This window comes from Aspergillus ibericus (assembly GCF_003184845.1).
Source record: "Aspergillus ibericus CBS 121593 unplaced genomic scaffold BO80scaffold_26, whole genome shotgun sequence".
Lineage (NCBI taxonomy): Eukaryota > Fungi > Ascomycota > Eurotiomycetes > Eurotiales > Aspergillaceae > Aspergillus > Aspergillus ibericus.
In genome coordinates this window covers 416717-433373 of record NW_020292124.1, presented here as the reverse complement: position 1 = coordinate 433373, position 16657 = coordinate 416717, and the positions used below count along the sequence as shown (strand labels likewise).

At 51.5% G+C, this 16657-nt stretch overlaps 8 protein-coding genes across 8 annotated transcripts; 2 read left to right on the top strand and 6 right to left on the bottom strand.

Moving 5' to 3' along the window:
- Window positions 1-721: 721 nt before the first annotated feature.
- BO80DRAFT_118955 (glycoside hydrolase family 16 protein) lies at window positions 722-1973 on the bottom strand. The gene is made up of 2 exons (XM_025713471.1): window positions 1088-1973; window positions 722-1037 (listed from the first exon to the last, which is right to left on the bottom strand). Exons 1-2 carry the CDS (start codon window positions 1879-1881, stop codon window positions 743-745), a joined length of 1089 nt encoding a protein of 362 aa, XP_025574217.1. The 5' UTR covers window positions 1882-1973; the 3' UTR covers window positions 722-742.
- A 959-nt stretch (window positions 1974-2932) lies between these two features.
- Window positions 2933-3838, bottom strand: BO80DRAFT_426266 (uncharacterized protein). Its single transcript, XM_025719719.1, has one exon. The coding sequence runs from the start codon at window positions 3749-3751 to the stop codon at window positions 3089-3091; it is 663 nt and encodes a 220-aa protein (XP_025574216.1). The 5' UTR covers window positions 3752-3838; the 3' UTR covers window positions 2933-3088.
- A 1369-nt stretch (window positions 3839-5207) lies between these two features.
- BO80DRAFT_426265 (uncharacterized protein) lies at window positions 5208-5684 on the bottom strand. The gene is made up of 2 exons (XM_025719718.1): window positions 5602-5684; window positions 5208-5510 (listed from the first exon to the last, which is right to left on the bottom strand). Exons 1-2 carry the CDS (start codon window positions 5602-5604, stop codon window positions 5214-5216), a joined length of 300 nt encoding a protein of 99 aa, XP_025574215.1. The 5' UTR covers window positions 5605-5684; the 3' UTR covers window positions 5208-5213.
- Window positions 5685-6151: 467 nt separating this feature from the next.
- Window positions 6152-9242, bottom strand: BO80DRAFT_494580 (uncharacterized protein). The gene is made up of 11 exons (XM_025723886.1): window positions 8901-9242; window positions 8731-8852; window positions 8535-8681; window positions 8367-8487; window positions 7800-8315; window positions 7663-7753; window positions 7076-7617; window positions 6939-7027; window positions 6826-6896; window positions 6688-6780; window positions 6152-6644 (listed from the first exon to the last, which is right to left on the bottom strand). The coding sequence occupies exons 1-11, from the start codon at window positions 9178-9180 to the stop codon at window positions 6275-6277; spliced, it is 2442 nt and encodes an 813-aa protein (XP_025574214.1). The 5' UTR covers window positions 9181-9242; the 3' UTR covers window positions 6152-6274.
- Window positions 9243-9472: 230 nt separating this feature from the next.
- On the top strand, window positions 9473-12299 carry BO80DRAFT_426263 (Zn(II)2Cys6 transcription factor). The gene is made up of 5 exons (XM_025719717.1): window positions 9473-9972; window positions 10022-10076; window positions 10128-11222; window positions 11268-11551; window positions 11602-12299. The coding sequence occupies exons 1-5, from the start codon at window positions 9903-9905 to the stop codon at window positions 11907-11909; spliced, it is 1812 nt and encodes a 603-aa protein (XP_025574213.1). The 5' UTR covers window positions 9473-9902; the 3' UTR covers window positions 11910-12299.
- Window positions 11872-13176, bottom strand: BO80DRAFT_426261 (sterol desaturase family protein). The gene is made up of 3 exons (XM_025719716.1): window positions 12766-13176; window positions 12207-12712; window positions 11872-12160 (listed from the first exon to the last, which is right to left on the bottom strand). Exons 1-3 carry the CDS (start codon window positions 12978-12980, stop codon window positions 11988-11990), a joined length of 894 nt encoding a protein of 297 aa, XP_025574212.1. The 5' UTR covers window positions 12981-13176; the 3' UTR covers window positions 11872-11987.
- A 423-nt stretch (window positions 13177-13599) lies between these two features.
- Window positions 13600-14607, top strand: BO80DRAFT_358504 (CSN8/PSMD8/EIF3K family protein; the record flags this gene model as incomplete). Its single annotated transcript, XM_025715887.1, has 2 exons — window positions 13600-13769; window positions 14019-14607. The coding sequence occupies 2 exons, from the start codon at window positions 13600-13602 to the stop codon at window positions 14605-14607; spliced, it is 759 nt and encodes a 252-aa protein (XP_025574211.1).
- Window positions 14608-14648: 41 nt separating this feature from the next.
- On the bottom strand, window positions 14649-16563 carry BO80DRAFT_384664 (small subunit rRNA maturation protein TSR4). Its single transcript, XM_025716960.1, has 2 exons — window positions 16362-16563; window positions 14649-16305 (listed from the first exon to the last, which is right to left on the bottom strand). The coding sequence occupies exons 1-2, from the start codon at window positions 16488-16490 to the stop codon at window positions 15139-15141; spliced, it is 1296 nt and encodes a 431-aa protein (XP_025574210.1). The 5' UTR covers window positions 16491-16563; the 3' UTR covers window positions 14649-15138.
- Between the last annotated feature and the right edge of the window lie 94 nt (window positions 16564-16657).

Genomic DNA, 16657 nt, shown 5'->3' with positions numbered 1-16657 from the left:
AAGAATAGCATTGAAGATAATACTATTAAAACTAGCTCGGCTACACAATCCCCACCCTACCAACAAACTCGACAATCAAGACGGGTATCGCGATGCCAAAATATCCCCGCTAGCAACGTCCATGTTCCTTTTTTTTTTCTATTCTCGATTCCCTTTTGCTCAGTACCGGTCATGAGTGTCTTGTCTTAACATCCGACTATAGATAGGTAGATAGATAGATAGACAGATGCATAAATACTAAATAGATAGATGGTTGAAGTCAAGGAGAGGTTGCTTCAAGGGACTGTCTCATTGTGTGGGAAGGTAGTGAAAGAGATAGTAAGAGACGGCACCGGCTTTAACTGCGATCAGCCTTTTACTGGTATTTCATCGGCATTGAAATGTCAGAGCGAGCCGCTATGTCATAAAGGAAGGTGTCTTGGAAGATAAGATAGGATAGTCCTATTCCTGGGTGAATACTATCCCATTGCGGTGTCAATTGGAAATTGAACCCACGCAGCTGAAAGTGGACAGAGATGATAGAGATATGGCCAAATGTATTCGTGATTCAAATATATACAAGAACAAGCAATCCCTGGATGACAGCAGGCATGATATAGACAGAGGTAACAGCTCAAAAGTTCCAGCAGCCCGCGCGACCTTGGCCAGCAAGCTGGCACGGTCTGCATCAGTGCAATCCACGGGGTCGGGTTTGGGTTGAAAATTCGTTTTCATCATGGACACAAGGTGGGGGTGTCTCGGGCTATTGGACCGGTTGATATCCTTTGTGTCGCCATTCGCTTTGCTTCCACTCGGACTGGTAGTTGTTCATCTCGGTGCGTTCCGTGTTCCACTTGGCGTCGTCTAGGGCGTGCTCGAGACGGCCCGTCTTGCGCTGTCGCAGGCAGAAGAAGATGAATCCGGCGAGGGCACTGGCTCCGACGGCGGCAATGGCACAGCCGATGCCGATTTTCGCGCCGGATGGGAGCTCGTTCCATTTCTGGGAGAGGGATTTCGGGGGGGTTTTGTTGAGCTCTTTTACGGTGGTGGAGTTGCCCCTGGTTGAGTTAGTAGATGGATACGCTGGGATTTAGGGTTGGAAACATACGAAACGACTTTGATGCTCTCCCAGGAACCGGAGTGGTCCGTGTATTCATACTCCTTGCCCGTGTGAAAGTCATGGACGCGGACTTTTTCGACCACCATGTTGTAGGGACCCGCGTCGTAGTCGACTTCACCACCCGCCCACTCGATGGTGCCCAGAGGCTGACTGGGATCGCCGGCGGGCCAGATGCCGAAGCGGATGTTGCTGGGGGTTTGGGGAAAGTTCTTGCCCCCCACGGCATCGGCGTAGTTGAGGGTGCGGACCAATTGCTGATCGATCCACCATTCCAGTTTGTCACTCGTCCAGTAGGTGGTGTAGTTGTGGAATTCGGTGTCGGCGTTGGGTACGTAATGAAAGCCACCCCGGCCAAAGGACGTGTCGTTGCCCTTGCCGAAGTAGTTGGATTGCACCTCGCTCGTGTTGTATCCCACCCACTCCCAGTCAATCTCGTCCAGATCATCCGACTGGATCACCACACTGCTGACGATCCCGCCCCCCTTGGCCATCTTGACGTGGGATTCGACGATGCCGAAAAAGATGTAGAAGTTCGATTGCATGGTGGGCGACTGCATCTTCTTGGCGATGGTGAAGTTGATGCCTTCATCGGTGTAGGCGATTTCGCCATTGGTGACATTCCAAATGGTGTCATCGAGGGTGCTGTTGAAATACCAGGTGTGGTTGGTGCCTAAGGCTTGGTCGGCGGGACAGGTTTTGTTCATGGGATTGCAGTTGGTGAAGGTCTGCGCGGTCACCAGACAGAGGTTGGCCAGAAGGGCCAGGGCATAAAAGAGCGACATCCTGATCAGGCCCCGGGTTCGAGGATCAAAAGGATCAAAAGAGCAAGTCAACTGCGGGTCAACGCCGTTCTCAGATAGCTGCTAGTCGAATAGGGACAAGCCAAAGAGTGACAGTTAATGACGAATCAAAAGAATGGCAGTGCGATAGTCGCACGAGGAATGAATGAAGCCCACCCGAAGAAGGGATGTGGGAGAAAGAAGGAAGACGGCTCAGTAGAGGGCGACGTTTTCCTTTAATTAACCCCATGATTGTATGCAGCGTTCCCTTTTTTCGTCCCCCATCCGCCGAATTCTTATTTTTAAACCCGGACTGGATGTCTCGCTTTGCCGCTGCAGGATTGGACGTCACTAGTTCGGCCCTAACCATTCAGGGGCACTTTGAAACAGGAAATCGCCCGACTAGGGGGACACTAACCTGCATACAGACTAGGGTGCTGTCGATCCACTCGGATTCGGCCACTAGCCGGGTCCCTGACCCTGACACTAGCCACTCCGGGAAAGGGTCGCTTGTACCCGCCAAGCTGCGATAAGCTGTGTCAGCTGAGCAGCTCAGGGAGCGTTGGATTTCTCCCCAGTTGAGTACGAGGGATGGTAGGAATTGCCACCTGGGAATCTTCCTCACATCTGGACACACATGGGACACGCATGGTATGCAGCACACAGCAAGCAGTGTCACCTTGCTTCTGCAGCTGTCCTAGGCTGTAGGCACCAGCCAAGGGTCTTGGCCCGTCCAAATCCCAGGGACTCGACCCAGCCATGGAACTAATAGCGGGACCGGCTGGGGGTCCAGTCCTGGCCCCAGCACCAGGCCGGTGCTGTGTTGGCGGCGAATTTGCGCCCGTCAGGGGAACCAACACTTGCAGCGTTCGCAGCCCCAACACAGTAGACTCGAAAGAAATGAAGATCAGCATGGGATGCAGACATGCAAATCGGGGCAGGAATGCATTCAGCATGAGACAGTACACCGCTACAAAATGCAGGTGGTGCGGTGTTTCAGAGTCGCCAAGCATTCCTCTCCACTGGGTGACTGACATGGACTGCCGAGCTGTGGTTCCTACCACTACCCGAGGTTGATGAATGGAGTACACGAGGAGAGATATTCATAGTAGCTGAGCGAGCTGGTCCGGCTTGGCGACTGCATTACTACTGCCAGCATTAGAACCCGAAGTACAGATCTATGTAAATCAACCTCCAATCTCAGAGACATCTATAAGTTACCCATCAAAACCACCCATCCCAACCCTTCCAAAAACCCCCGTACGGAAGGGTCAATCACTCCCCCACAAACCCTAACCATCTTCTTCCTCAACGAACCAATCCCTCTCACCCGCCTATCAACATCCACCCACACCTCTCTAACAAAGCGATCCTCCATCTGATCCTCCCCAAGCAACCCGCTCACCTCCCGACCATAAACCACCACCTCCAACGTCTTCAACCCCGTACACAACCCCCTCAGCAGATCTAACCTCCGTAGTCCATCCTCCCGAATCCTAACTTTCCCTAACAGACCATCCACCCGCTCAGTAGCCGGAAAATTGATGCTCACATGGGACAGATATCCCGCATTCACGGGCCCAATACACCCCAGGAACGCTTCCACGAGACTCGGTAACCGCCGCGCGGTCTCAATCTCCTCGAAGATAAACTGATGCGCGCCGTAGAGGATTGCGCGAGCTTCGATGGAGATCTGGCGATTGGTGTAGATCAAGGCCAGCCATGCGGGGGGTTTGGCGGGGGCGAAGAGCTCGGGGTCTTGGAAGATGTGGAGGGGGTGGGGGAGGGTGAGGAGGTGGGTGTAGATGGGGGTGCGAAGTTCGGGGGGGAGGGTGAGGAGGTTTGCTTTGGGAGGGTGTTTGGGGTTGGACATGTTATTGCCGAGGTGATCGATCGTTGAATAGGTGTGAGATGTCGTGTATGATGCTGGGTTGTTAGTTAGGATGAGGATAGGTGGTTGGTGACGGGAGGTTAGTACCTGGGTGTATGTATTAGCTTGTTACTTTTAGACTCGGATATGCAATGTTTTGATATCACCTGATAATCTACAAGATGAAAGTAAGACGTATAAATGAGGCCATTATTGACGGATGCATTCTGTCCAATCAGCTGTTGTGCTTTCAAGGGGGAATATTTATCCGGGAGTGACAGCGGGGTAGGATTAATTGGTCTCTTATGACTCCTACATCATTGATATGGCTTGAGGCTGGAGCAGAATCATATTGATGCATCAACAATAAATTATGCAGGGGAAGTATTTCGAATCGAACATCTTTCGGCCAACTACCTGAACCAAATGAAGGAAGATTTGTATAGTCTATGCATTCTGCTCGCCAAGAGGATAATTGATTTGAAATGATAGTCACATCAAACTCAAAAAACTGTATGCACAAATCCCAATACAAGACCTTCCACAAGACAACTTGAGATCATGACCTCCCGAACACTCGCGGACCATCATCGACCTAAGAAAGAAGGAAGAATCCCAAATTGAATGGAGGTGCTGCAAACTCATAATGTCAGAATAATAGGATAATGAGCTATCCGTCAGTTACCTGTGTAGTAGTCACAAAGATCTGTGCACCGATAGCTCAGCATCATTCTTACATAGATACACCGCTAGCCACCGGACTGATGTAGTGCAAGAGCAATGTTTCAAAACCTGATAACCTGCCTGGCGCTAGACGGGGACTGGACTAGTAGAACAGGTCCACCAGATTTTCAGAAGTGAATTGACTAGATAGTTAGTATCGAGCTGTCAGGTTAAGTAGTACAAATAATTAAAGCCTATCTATAAATCTAAATAAGATATATCCACCTGCCCCTTAACATTTAAACTACTCACATTTGAAGAAGGTAATCTGGAGTATAACGTGCTGTAACTAGCCTGTATCTTTTAATACACAGGATTTGACTTTTCCATAACCGGATGTAATTACAGACCATGCGACAGAAAGTAAGCTTAGTATAGACAGACGGCTCTTTGCAAAAATCCACACGAATAAAGCGAGCCAAGCAATGAAAAGCAACGATTTATGTCTACGCAAAATAACGGCCATGATTGCAATAAGGTATTGGTAATAGGCCTGCTGTAAATTCCGACGCGCCTACTCCGTACTACTTCCCTTTTCTCACTAAAGGCTTCAATGTGTAGGTTTGTGAATGACAATGAGATCTCATCACCACCCCGACATGTACAAATCTGATTTATAACTCTTCAGAGTTTCCCTCCAATAAATATTAGTTCTTCCATACACATAACCTCATACTCATGCATATCATCTCATCATATCATTATATCCACCCATCCCACCCACCCAACCCATAAACCCCCATCAACTCAAATAAACCTTCGCCGGCCTCCTAACCTCCCCCCTCGGCTTCTCCACATAATAAAACGTCGGACTTCGTCGTCTGCGCCGTCTCGTCCGCGTCGTGGTGGCCAGATTCGTATCCCCGTAATCTGAATCCCCGCCTGCATCCACCGCGCAGAGTCGGAATAGCCATAGAATTAATAATGTGCCGGCTATTGTTCCTAACACGATGCCGGCGATGCCGCCTCCGGAGATTGTGTTGGGGCAGTTGGTGTCGGCGCGGGTGTAGAGGAGGTGGGTAGTAGGGGAAAGTGGTGCCTGGGGGTACTACGTGTTAGATAGGTTCGGGTGGGTGGTTGGTTTGGTGGGTCCCGCTTGAGATTCATCCGTGGATGAGGGGTATACTTACCATGGCTGCGATGTGGAAGGGTTGAGGGTATGGCTATTGGAGCTGGGGCGATGGGAATAAAATACTAAAGGAGAACGCCCCCATCATATATCTATCCCCGAAATATAATATCGCATGGTTATCTTCCTTGGTGGAGGGAATGGCTTCCCGTTGACGTCAATCACACGTCTTTTCCCGCGGGCCGGATGGAGCAGCGATCTCCATCTCTCCTGGCGGGATCTGGTTCTTGAGATGGGATGCTGCCAATGACAGACGATGGGAGTCGAATTGGCTTTGGTGGGTTGGTGCTTACTTCCTGTGAAGGGGTTTGTCATTGGTGTGTTCCATGCTTTTGTAGTCGTGCTTAGGCTGTGCCCTGTGGATGGGCCGCGCGGAAATAATCGCCGATTGGCATATGATTGAATATCAGGAATTGGATGGAATGATTCCTACCTTTATTGGGGTATTTGGTGGGTGTAAGGATTTTCACAATGAGTGAGGACTTGATCGGATGTGGTTTTGGTGGCACAGAAGATGAGGAGTCGACTTATTATGAAGATGCTAGGTAGGTGATATTTATGGTTTCACACTCTAATATCCAACATGGCAGATTGTGAGCTACCGGATCGGGTGTACCTGAGCTACCCGTCTATACCAAATAGCAGTCCAACCGTAGATAACTCGGCATCAGGAATCATATCCTCCGATGTCCCGGGGATGGCGGCACACTGCCAGTATCCCAGGCCGTCATGTTCGGGCCGAGGACAAACTCGATTGTGCCGCCCTGGGTCATGACATCGTCATGTTCAAACCAATTCTTGGTCCAGGCTTGCCCATTGATCCTCACACTTTGTACATAGTAACCCTCGTCCATTCCGCTCGCAGTGATACGCAGCGTCTGATTTCCACTGATGGTCATGTTGAGATCCGGGAACCAGGGCGAGACGAGGAGGTACACTGGTTGCGTGACAACGGGATAGATTCCCAACATCTGCCACAACAGCCACGAGTTCATTGCCCCCGCATCGCTATTCCCTGGGACCCCGTAGGGCTCATCGCGGAAGCTATCTTCTTAGCAGGTAAAGTTCACCGGGTTGGACCACTTACTACTGATACCCTAGATTCCGGGATTTTTCGACGCTTTTGGCTTGCTTGTTGATGTAGTTGTATAGATATGGAGTTGCAAAATCGGGTTCGTTCCTTGCAATGATTAGCCTCATGGCGCATCATCGTGGTAATGCTTACCCGATGTTGATGATCGTTGTGATGCCAGCACCGTTCGCTCCGAGGTTCTGAACGGACATATTTGGTTCGAACTGAGTTGTTAGTATGTCACATTCAGGCAGACTTGTACTTACTAGAAGGTCCAGTCGGGACTCGAAAGTGTCTGCTCCACCCATGAAATCTATCAACGCCTCCATGTCATGCGGTATCACGAACGAGTACTCTAATGGACTTGTCAAACCAGCTATACCTGCATCCGTGATTGACTTACCCCAGGGAACACCCTCATACGTATATGCGAGCCATTCGCACTCATAACAGTAACGAGGATCATACCCGCTATTGTTGAACGAGCCATTTGCAAATTTCGGCGCCAGAAAGCCGGTAAAATTCAGGCTCTGAACGTCTGCGTTCCATATATACTGCCAACCAGCAGACCGATTGAGGTATTTTTCCTGGTCGCTAGGCTTCTCTCCGGCGGCGACCTGGCTCACAGCAAAGTCATTGAGACTGTACTCCACAGTCCTAGAAATGCAGCGCGTGTTTCGATCCTGTGAGACGTATCCAAGTTCTAACCAGTCATCCAAGGCACCACGACCTTCCTTTGTACTTGCAGAAAGGTCAGTAGCATCCCACGTGTTATAAGGAACAACTTCTGCATTTGTTTTCATTGAGGCATAGCCATCCGTCCAATTGATCGCACCTCGCAGACCCTTCACATAGGCATCTGCGAGCACGTTGTCCGCATTGGAACCACCTTGAACCAGTCCATTCCAGTTTCCGGAGCGGCCATCTGGGAGGAAGCCTTGATGCCTGTGGCACGTTAGCGTCTACTCCACGTGTTTTGTATTTACCCACCTCCATATGTCAATCAGTCCTCGGATCATGGACTCGTAGTAAGTGGGCTGGTAGATGTGATAGAAACTGACTGTGCAGCGGAATATATCCCCTAGGCACGGTCAATGTCACTCTCCAATATGCAAGAGTATACTAACAGAGTGTATAGAAGTCATCCCAGAAAGGCTCGTCAGATTGCCAAAGCGGATTTTCACCCGTCCGATCGGATGGCATCAAGTGGATAAAGTAGAGAGAGCTATATAGCAATCGCACACGGGTCATGTTCGCTGTGCTGTCGAGAGATACCTGAGTCTTACTAAAGACATCTTGGTTCCATTCGTCAACAGCAGACTGCACGGTGTCGTTAAGTGTCCAGGAAGGGATTTCAGATGTGATGTACGAGCGAGCCTTTTCGGTGGATATGAAAGATATTCCCACCCGAGAACTGATCTGGGTAGCTGAGCCCGTGTCCCAGCTGAAAAGCGCCCCAATGCGGTCATTCATAGGCCCCGAGGTTGCTTTACCAGAGACATTGCCATATGTTGGTTGAGAGATGCCTCCATTTGCCAGGTTCTGATAGCGCGGCATTGGATCTGTATTGGTGCCTGTAAAGGTACGAGCTGTCTCTGGTGCCGTAGAGAACTCGCCGTAGAAGTAGACTGTAAAGGGGGCGCCTATTGAATAGTTCTATCAGCATCGCTCACGCCGCTGGGAGAGAGACAGACCATTATTCCAGCCACCAACATACGTTCCATACCCGGTGTATGCTTTCCCACTATCTTCGATTTGGATCTCTCCGCCGACATAGAACTGGCCGTTGGAATCGCCGGGTGATCCGGGCAGATACTTGCACGAGTCAGCTCTAATCCAGTACTTCATCATGGCACCCGTACGTGGGAAATATCGACCAGAACATGCTTTTCTCCTTCAGGGAAGGAATACTGAATGATCCCGGCATGTCGACTGGCTGACAGTTCGATTTGCACACCATTCTGAAGTGAGGTTTTGAAGTAGCCCACGCTGGCTGAGTCATTACCGACCTATTACTCATGAGTATGCACATATAACATTCAAAGGTGTGGGTCATACTCTGGGCTGGCTATAAGTGAGGTTATCGAGTAGATTCACCGGGGACCCGACAGAGGTAAGAGGCATCTGGGGAATCAGGCCGTACTTGGGGGCGCCGCCGGTTCCGCTTTCGTGCATCATACCTAGAACGAGGTGAGACAAGAAGCTGTACACAGATGAGAAGCACCTACTGACTGCGGTGACATTCCCATCCGGCGTCCAGCCTCCATTCAGAACCGCGAGACTCCAGTTTGCAGCTGTGGTATCGATTCCCACTTTTGCTACTCCAAAGGGCCGAGCACCACCTACGAAGATATCGCCCCCTCCATACCCTTGGCCTGGATTCGGGCCTTCCGATCCCATAAAAGCATTCACATACTGAGAATAGTCCACCTGCGCCGAGATGACCCTGGATAACGTTAATAACAAGGGCACCAGCCGATTGCCAGCGCACATCGTGAAGAGTCTCATAATAACCAGCCTCAGTGAAATGGTGAGTCAAACAAGATCAGGGATGAGAGGGACAGCGAAAATCCCCAGGTGGACTGGAGCCTGGGGTTTTGGACTCTTCCCCGCGGGGGAAGATCATCAATGCGGAGTCGCCTGCAGCTCATCCCTGGCCGGATTATTCCACGACACGTCGCATAGCGTGCAAGGAATGTTGATTATAGTTGGATAGTTTATGAACCCCCGCACACACGTGATGTGTTCTTTTTCCTGGTTTTCTTTCTCTCATGTTTGATTCTTCGGACGTTCTAGTTCCCGGGTTCCTCCACTATACCCCTCGCTGCTCAACCCAGACTCACCACGCAAAGGAAAATGAGATTATACTCAGACTAAGTGATAAGCTTTACAGATTAGAGATACTCCTCGACACAACAATGGAAAGGCGCAATCGTCACACGGAAGTCCAGAGGCTATTGATTGAGGAGCATGACGCACGTTGAGGGGTGTTTGTCCTGTCAACAAACAGAAGCTACGTCGAAAATTTCGGGCATCAATGACAAACACACACTCAAATCACCCAACTCACCCGAAAAGAAACAACATCGAGTGAGAGAGGTTCATACATAGGTAGGGCTCTTGAAGATTACTAAGCGGCAGGGTCGGAGCACTCGGAGCCTCGAGTCGAACGATCCTCGTCATCTCTCCATCCCTCCATCTTGCCCATCAGACAGGATGGCTATAGCATCATGTTTCAATGCTCTCAGTGCAACAAAACCTACCAAAGAAAGAGTCATTTGCACCGGCATGAGGTGACACGTCAGGATCTTGAGCCACCCTTTCAAGAGAACTTGGCTGACAGCTACAGATACCGGTGCCTCCTATTCAAGTTGCCCCTTTTGCAATAAATCCTTCTTGAAAAGGTATGCCACCTCGCTTCATTCTTAAAATACTGGAAGCTCACGTATCTGCAGAGAAGTTGCACGAAGACATAGTAAAACATGTGCCAGAAAGCACAATCAGCCTCCTCCAGCAGCAGCTAAACCGGGGCGGAAAAAGCAGTCCTGTGATGAATGCTTCTCAGCAAAAGCCGCGTGTGACAGAGACTCGCCATGCTCTCGTTGCCAGTCCCTCGGGAAGCAGTGTTCCTTTGGGGATCGATCAACCCCTTCCACGGACTGCTCGACACCTGGTTCACCCTCTACATCACTGTCGCGGAGAGATGAACCGTTCTTCTTCCTTGCACACTTCTCTGATCCTTCCATTAAGCAGGACAAGCTCGCAATTGCAGAGACGGCGAAGCGCTCTGCTAGGAGGAATCTTGACCCGCTATTTTTCCAGGAGCCGTTCTTGCCTATCGACTCGATATCAGATTATATGCCGGGCTTTTCAGTTCCCGACCTGTTTGTTCAGCCTCTGTCCGTGCCGAGTGGACAACTCTCTATGGAATTCCTACCTGAAAGTACATTATCCTCGACAATCTCCAACAAACTTAGCGACATCATGATCAACTTGGTCGGAACATCGAACTCAATGGAATTAGCCAACGCGAGCCAACTTGATGTGGCAGAACTGGCCTCGCTCTTTACCATAGCCAACCTTTCCGTCTTTATCTCAGCTTACTTCCAGTCCCTTCATTGGCATCTCCCAATCGTACATTTTCCGACATTTGATCCCGGGAAAATTTCGAATCCACTCCTCCTTTCGATATTTTTAGCAGGAGCAATGTATACTACCTCGCAAGATGGACCAACCTTTGCAAGCAAGGTACTTGACATAGCCGAAGAGTATATCTTTCGCCAACTAGCCAATCTATCGACGACACCCTACCCGGCCGGTCCTAACCTGGTACCGTCTTTGGAAATAATCCAGGGAGCTCTAGTTATCGAGATGCTTCAGTTCGGACAAGGCGAAACAGGCACAAGACGACGCATTCGAATAATCAGACATCCCTGTGTCATCTCCACAATACGGTCCTTGGGGATCTTCCAGTCCAAGAGAAGCGTAACATCCGAATTATATGATGATGAAACGTGGAAAGCGGCAGTAGCAGAGGAAGTCTGTATCAGGTATGTTCCATCTGGTGAGGCACGAACATTTCTCATCGAGATCAGAGTCGCTTGTTGGGCCTTTCTTGCGGACGGGTTCCTCACGGTTTGTTTCAACAATCATCCCACACTGTCAATTTTCGAAATGGACTGTGAGTTCCCTTGGAGATCCGCATTATTTGAAGCCGAGAACGCGTCCTCTTTCAACGAGATCGCTTCTCATACCACGGAGCGTCCGCTTCCTTCTTTGAGGGTATTCATCACACGCCTGCTCGACGAGAACGCCTCTGAAGACTTGGTTCAATGGAGTCGCTCACTAGTAGGCGAGCATCTGTTGATCCTGATGTATGGTATGTTTTACTCTCTGATTTTACCCAAATTCATCAAGCTAAGCGGATAGCAATGCACTCTCTTGCGTTTCAAGCACGGACGGGCTTGTTTGGATGGGTATCCACGAACCCAATGAAACGTGCCGTCGAGAATTGGCGAAGCATCTGGAATTCCCTCTCCAGCATCGTGGAAAAGGAGAGATTGCACCACTTGGGGTATCCCAAACATGCCGAAGAACTCTGGTGGCTCCTGACTGCTACGCTTGACCGCGCCAGTGGGCGAGAGGTGAACCTTCGGTATCTGGAAAACACTGCAACCGATGATCTGGAGAACTTGAACGACTTCATCCGGAATATTGACGCCCCCCGTAGGGCATAATTACTGTTATCCTAAAAATATGTACAGTTTACACTTTATCGTCATGATTATCTTACAAATGGCCCCAACCGACCTCACCTATTGACTCTTGACCATCTTGAACTCATCCCCGCGGGCTTTCCGATAAGTGCCCCCAACTCGATCCCAGAAAGTTGTGAACTGCCCGTAATTATAGTTGAAGAAGAGATGGTGCAAGGTATGACATTCGGGGCCATTGATAATGGCCGAATGAGACAGGCAGTCGGCGTCGTCTATACGCTATTAGAGGAAATCTGCAATAGCAAGTCAAACACTTACGGATCAGAACCGTCCACAATGTCACGAAGACGAACAACCCCAGATATGCACCCTTCTGCAATGGAAACAGCATTGGGAAAATGTGATACGGGAGACTCTGTGCCCATCCATCAAACGGATTGAAGGCGAAGCTCGCAAAAGGCGTCGGCACCAGCCACTTGTGATGCCGCTTGTGCAACCAGCGATACACCAAGGGGTGATGCTCATATCTATGAATCCAGTAGATCCCCGTGTCGGTGAATGCCAGGAAGAATAGATACTGGAGCCAGTTGTACGCCGGAAAGGGAGCTTCGTCAGGGAGGTCGTACAGCTTGGACCAACCGCGGAGCTCGGCCAGGAAGAAGGGAACCGTGAGAATCGCCATAATGGGGATAGAGAAGAGGGCTTGCTCTATCTCCAGACGAACTTGGTTCTTTAGGAATCGTGGGTGTTTGAGGAGGGACTTGTCCCACCATGTGTGGTAAAAGATGGTGCTGCCGATGAAGTATATGGCCATACCGAAGAACCTAATCATAAGCTGTCAGCTGGAGCGCTTGTCCAGAATGGTTCCATGACCTACCATGTGATAAACAATAGGGAGGTCGCTTGTCTTGAAAGATGATCTCGCTTCCAACTGCTGGCATCCGCCCATTGAGAAGGTTGGAGAGGATAATAACGGCCGACATGTTGATTGAGGAGCGTGGTGTCAAGCTCGGGGGTACTGTTCCCTGGCAGGATCGAGGCATATACCCGATCAAAGGCAAGGGTGTCGAGGATATCGAGCACGACATCCATCGTGTGTGGGATTGTATCCGAGGGTCGTTAGGCCGAGTATGGTTTGTCAAGCCCTGGATATGTAAATGCCGGCTTGAGGGAATAGAGAGAAGATTCTATGCATGCCAATGATTGCATGGCACCCACACCACAGCCTGGTTGTCTTCTTATATACGGCGAACCCCTACCCGGGCTATACCTACCACGGGCCAAATCCACCGGGGGATTCCCTACCACGGCCTATCCCTACATGGCCCGAGTGATACGACCCGGAGTTGGAGATTCCTCCTCAGGGGCCGGGGACTGTGCTTCCCTACATCATATGATGAGACAATCAGCCACATTGTCTGGGATTCAGATAGTTTCGACCGGTCGGCTGAATGATATAGTAACATTGGATGGAATGGATGAACGAATGGATGCATGATGTGATGCCTCAGGCGCTCCGGACAAACTAACCGAGTTGGGGATCCGATGGCCGGGCAGCCGCACAGCGACACAATCGAAAAATCCCACCAAAAGCCGCCGGCCAAGTGACATCGACTCCATTCCGCTGCTCTTTCCCCTCCCTTCCTCTCCTCCTCCTCCTCCACCCTCACCTTCCCCTCTTCCCCGACTCGTCATCAATTCTTCCGTCAAGATGGGTGTCACCTTCGACAAGTGCGAGACCCGCCCGGCCAACATCGATGTCATCCTCAACGGTCTGGACCGCTACAACCCCGAGACCACCACCGTCTTCCAGGACTATGTCGCCCAGCAGTGCGAGGATCGCACCTTCGACTGCTACGCCAACCTGGCCCTGCTGAAACTGTGAGTGCTTGCGCCTATTCATTCCAGCCCAAAACAATCAGCCGAAAAGAAAGCTCCGACGCGGGGGAACCGAATTGGTTTTATATGATGAAGAATTCTTATCATTATCACGTTTCCTATTACCTGACACCCTACAATTGGGGAATGTCGAGTCTTGCAATTCTCCTGAAATAACCATCCATGCCAACCTTCTGGTCATCGCACACGCCTCGTCGTGACATGTGCTAACCCCTTCACGCCTCCAACCAGCTACCAGTTCAACCCTCACCTCCTCCAGCCGGAGACCGTCACCAACATCCTCGTCAAGGCCCTGACCGTCTTCCCCTCTCCTGCCTTCTCCCTCTGCCTTGCTCTGCTCCCCGCCCACACCCAGCCCTTCCAGTCCTCCGACGCCGAGGCCCAAGCCGCCGCCCAGACCTCCGACTTCGTCGAGTCGATCCAGAAGCTCGCACGCCTCTCCACCCTCCTCGAGTCCGCCCAGTACACCCAGTTCTGGTCCACCCTGAACTCCGACGACCTGTACGCCGACTTGGTTGCCGACGTTGCCGGATTCGAGGAGCTCGTGCGCATCCGCATTGCCGTCGAGGTCGGCAAGACCTTCCGTGAGATCCCCGCCGAGGTTCTCGAGCAGTGGCTCGACCTGCGCAGCCGCGAGGCTCTCGAGAAGTTCGTCGCCGAGGTCTGCAGCTGGGAGGTTGACCAGGCCGGTCCCAACGGCACCGTCATCAAGGTGCCCACCAACAAGGAGAACGAGGCCCGCAGCGAGGTCAAGAGCGAGCGCGTCGACGCCGAGATGTTCGGCCGTGTCATCCGCCGGGGTTTCGAGCAGGCTGCATGAGCGAGATAGAAATATCCGCCCACTGCAACCCGTTCTTGATTCCCTATTCTATTCTTGCTAATATTTTACCTCGAAGATGACTCTGGGTGGTTACAACACCCCAGGCCTGTCTTTGTTGGAAGAAGAAAACGACCGCTAAAAGCAAACGGGACGTAGCATTATTGTTCCACCCATGACACGAGCTCGGAGCCCAAAAAAGATGATGATGACGGGGGATAGACCAGCATGGGGAGGGTTGGGAAGTCCGGACCTGGCGCAATTGGCGTTTTGAGTTTTGCTTCTGCATGACTAGGTTGTTTATCATCATCGTCTTCCTCTTCCTCCATTTTCCTCATTTTTCTTTCTCTCTCCGTGAAAATAATTTCACCAAGATATCCACTGTCCGTATACAGAAGAAACCAAACCTACTTGATGATCCCGAATAGGTGAAAGAAGAGTAGGATATACTTTTGATTCGAAAGAAAAGCTCAACGCATGTCTATATGCATATGGTCATCAACGTCAACATTATGGTAAAGCGTAAGCCATCATCTATTTTGTGGGTTCCTCCCACTGCACGCCGGCCCATTCCTCGCGGTATCCGACCACACCCACTTCCTTGGGACCGCAGTCCTTACTGCAGACACCCAGGATGATGGTACCCCATTCCATACCGGCATCATCCTTGGGGCCGAGACCGACGTCTCTTCCCTCCTCCAGCACGCTGATCGCATGAGGCACGAGCTGAAACTCAAACACTCGCTCACTACCGCAGTACTCGCACCGGGGAATACGGTTTGAAGCAGCAACGGTGGTCACCCGAGCACCAGGGCTGGGGTTTTTCGGATCATGGAGACGCTTTCCAACGGCGTCGGCGTGGGAATAAAGCAGCGGGGTTCCACGGAACTCATAGCGCAGGACCTGCTCAGGGTTGTGGCCCAGTCGGGTGGAGAAGCGGATGAATGCCTTGTCCAATTCGGATTCAAAGGCATCCTTCAACTCTCCGGAGCCCCCGGCACCTTCCTCCTCCGTGTTATCGATTGTGACGTTGGCGGGGATCGTGGGAGTGGATGGCCGCGACATGGTCTCGTACTCGGCATCCAGGTAAAACTGGGTGTAGGGCGCCGGGAACTCGGACTGCGAGGGCCAGGGCGCACTCGGGCCGGAGGCTTCGGGGGGCTGGGTCGTCGGGGGTGGGGAGGAGACTCGGACCTTGTCGGCGAAGGATTCGGAAAGTGTTTTGGTGGATGAAGGGGTTGTCTGTGCGGGTTTGGCGGGCTGCGATGAGAGACCCGGGGAGGGGGCCGGGGCAGCAAATGGGTTGCTGGGAAGGCCGGAGGAGGCACCGGAGGAGAAGGGGTTTGCGCTGGCGGAGACACTGCCGGTGAGAGAGGAAGAGCCGAACAGACTGGCTCCAAGATCCTGCTTGGGAGCCGGGGGGTCGGTTTTCTTCTCTTCTGTGGGCTCTGGCTTTTCCTCCTTCTTGGGTTGAGGCGGCTGCTCAATCTTCAGCTTTCTGGTGGCGCGAAGAGCCCGGACACTGCCGGGCTTGCGGTTGCAGGGCTTTCTGGGGCACGAGAAAATGTAGAGGCGCCGCTCGTCGTGGGGGAAGTCATTGGGAAGGTCGCCGTGGAGTTCGAGGAGGAGGAGCATGGGTTGGCTGCAGACTTTGCATTTGGCAAAGTCGCCGGGGGGCGGGGTAGCGTTGTCGAGCCAGGTCTGAAATGGTCAGTGGGTTTGGCGTGGGAGAATGGAGGGATTGAAGTCGCACGTACAGGCCAGCCTCCCAGATGGCTGATGGTATCCTCTACAATCTCGTCTGCTGCGTAGCCCAGCAGCACGCCGGTCTCGGTAAAGTCTCCGTCATCGTCAAAGCCGGAGGAGTCACTGTCATAGGGATCCATGGTGAGGCGCGAGATTGATCAATCACGAGAAGTGAAGGATAACGAGGCGTGTACCAGGAGCAGCGGGGAATGCGATGGAGGGGAAGCGGAAAAAAAGATGAAATGCGAATTGCGATACGCCCCAGAATCCACTAGCCCTGATATGGACTAGAGCGGTATGGCGGTAT

Excerpts from the sequence above, each read along its gene's own strand:
- BO80DRAFT_118955 (XM_025713471.1), bottom strand. The coding sequence starts at position 1,881 with ATGTCGCTCTTTTATGCCCTGGCCCTTCTGGCCAACCTCTGTCTGGTG. Across the intron at positions 1,038-1,087 it reads GAGAGCATCAAAGTCGTTTC|GGGCAACTCCACCACCGTAA; the intron begins GTATGTTTCCAA and ends TAACTCAACCAG.
- BO80DRAFT_426266 (XM_025719719.1), bottom strand. The coding sequence starts at position 3,751 with ATGTCCAACCCCAAACACCCTCCCAAAGCAAACCTCCTCACCCTCCCC.
- BO80DRAFT_494580 (XM_025723886.1), bottom strand. The coding sequence starts at position 9,180 with ATGAGACTCTTCACGATGTGCGCTGGCAATCGGCTGGTGCCCTTGTTA. Across the intron at positions 8,488-8,534 it reads TTCTGGTCGATATTTCCCAC|TATCTGCCCGGATCACCCGG; the intron begins GTACGGGTGCCA and ends GACTCGTGCAAG. Across the intron at positions 7,754-7,799 it reads GGATGACTTCTATACACTCT|GGGATATATTCCGCTGCACA; the intron begins GTTAGTATACTC and ends GACCGTGCCTAG.
- BO80DRAFT_426263 (XM_025719717.1), top strand. The coding sequence starts at position 9,903 with ATGTTTCAATGCTCTCAGTGCAACAAAACCTACCAAAGAAAGAGTCAT. Across the intron at positions 10,077-10,127 it reads AATAAATCCTTCTTGAAAAG|AGAAGTTGCACGAAGACATA; the intron begins GTATGCCACCTC and ends ACGTATCTGCAG. Across the intron at positions 11,552-11,601 it reads TCTGTTGATCCTGATGTATG|CAATGCACTCTCTTGCGTTT; the intron begins GTATGTTTTACT and ends CTAAGCGGATAG.
- BO80DRAFT_426261 (XM_025719716.1), bottom strand. The coding sequence starts at position 12,980 with ATGGATGTCGTGCTCGATATCCTCGACACCCTTGCCTTTGATCGGGTA. Across the intron at positions 12,713-12,765 it reads TCCCTATTGTTTATCACATG|GTTCTTCGGTATGGCCATAT; the intron begins GTAGGTCATGGA and ends GCTTATGATTAG. Across the intron at positions 12,161-12,206 it reads ATTGTGGACGGTTCTGATCC|ACGACGCCGACTGCCTGTCT; the intron begins GTAAGTGTTTGA and ends AATAGCGTATAG.
- BO80DRAFT_384664 (XM_025716960.1), bottom strand. The coding sequence starts at position 16,490 with ATGGATCCCTATGACAGTGACTCCTCCGGCTTTGACGATGACGGAGAC. Across the intron at positions 16,306-16,361 it reads GCCATCTGGGAGGCTGGCCT|ACCTGGCTCGACAACGCTAC; the intron begins GTACGTGCGACT and ends TGACCATTTCAG.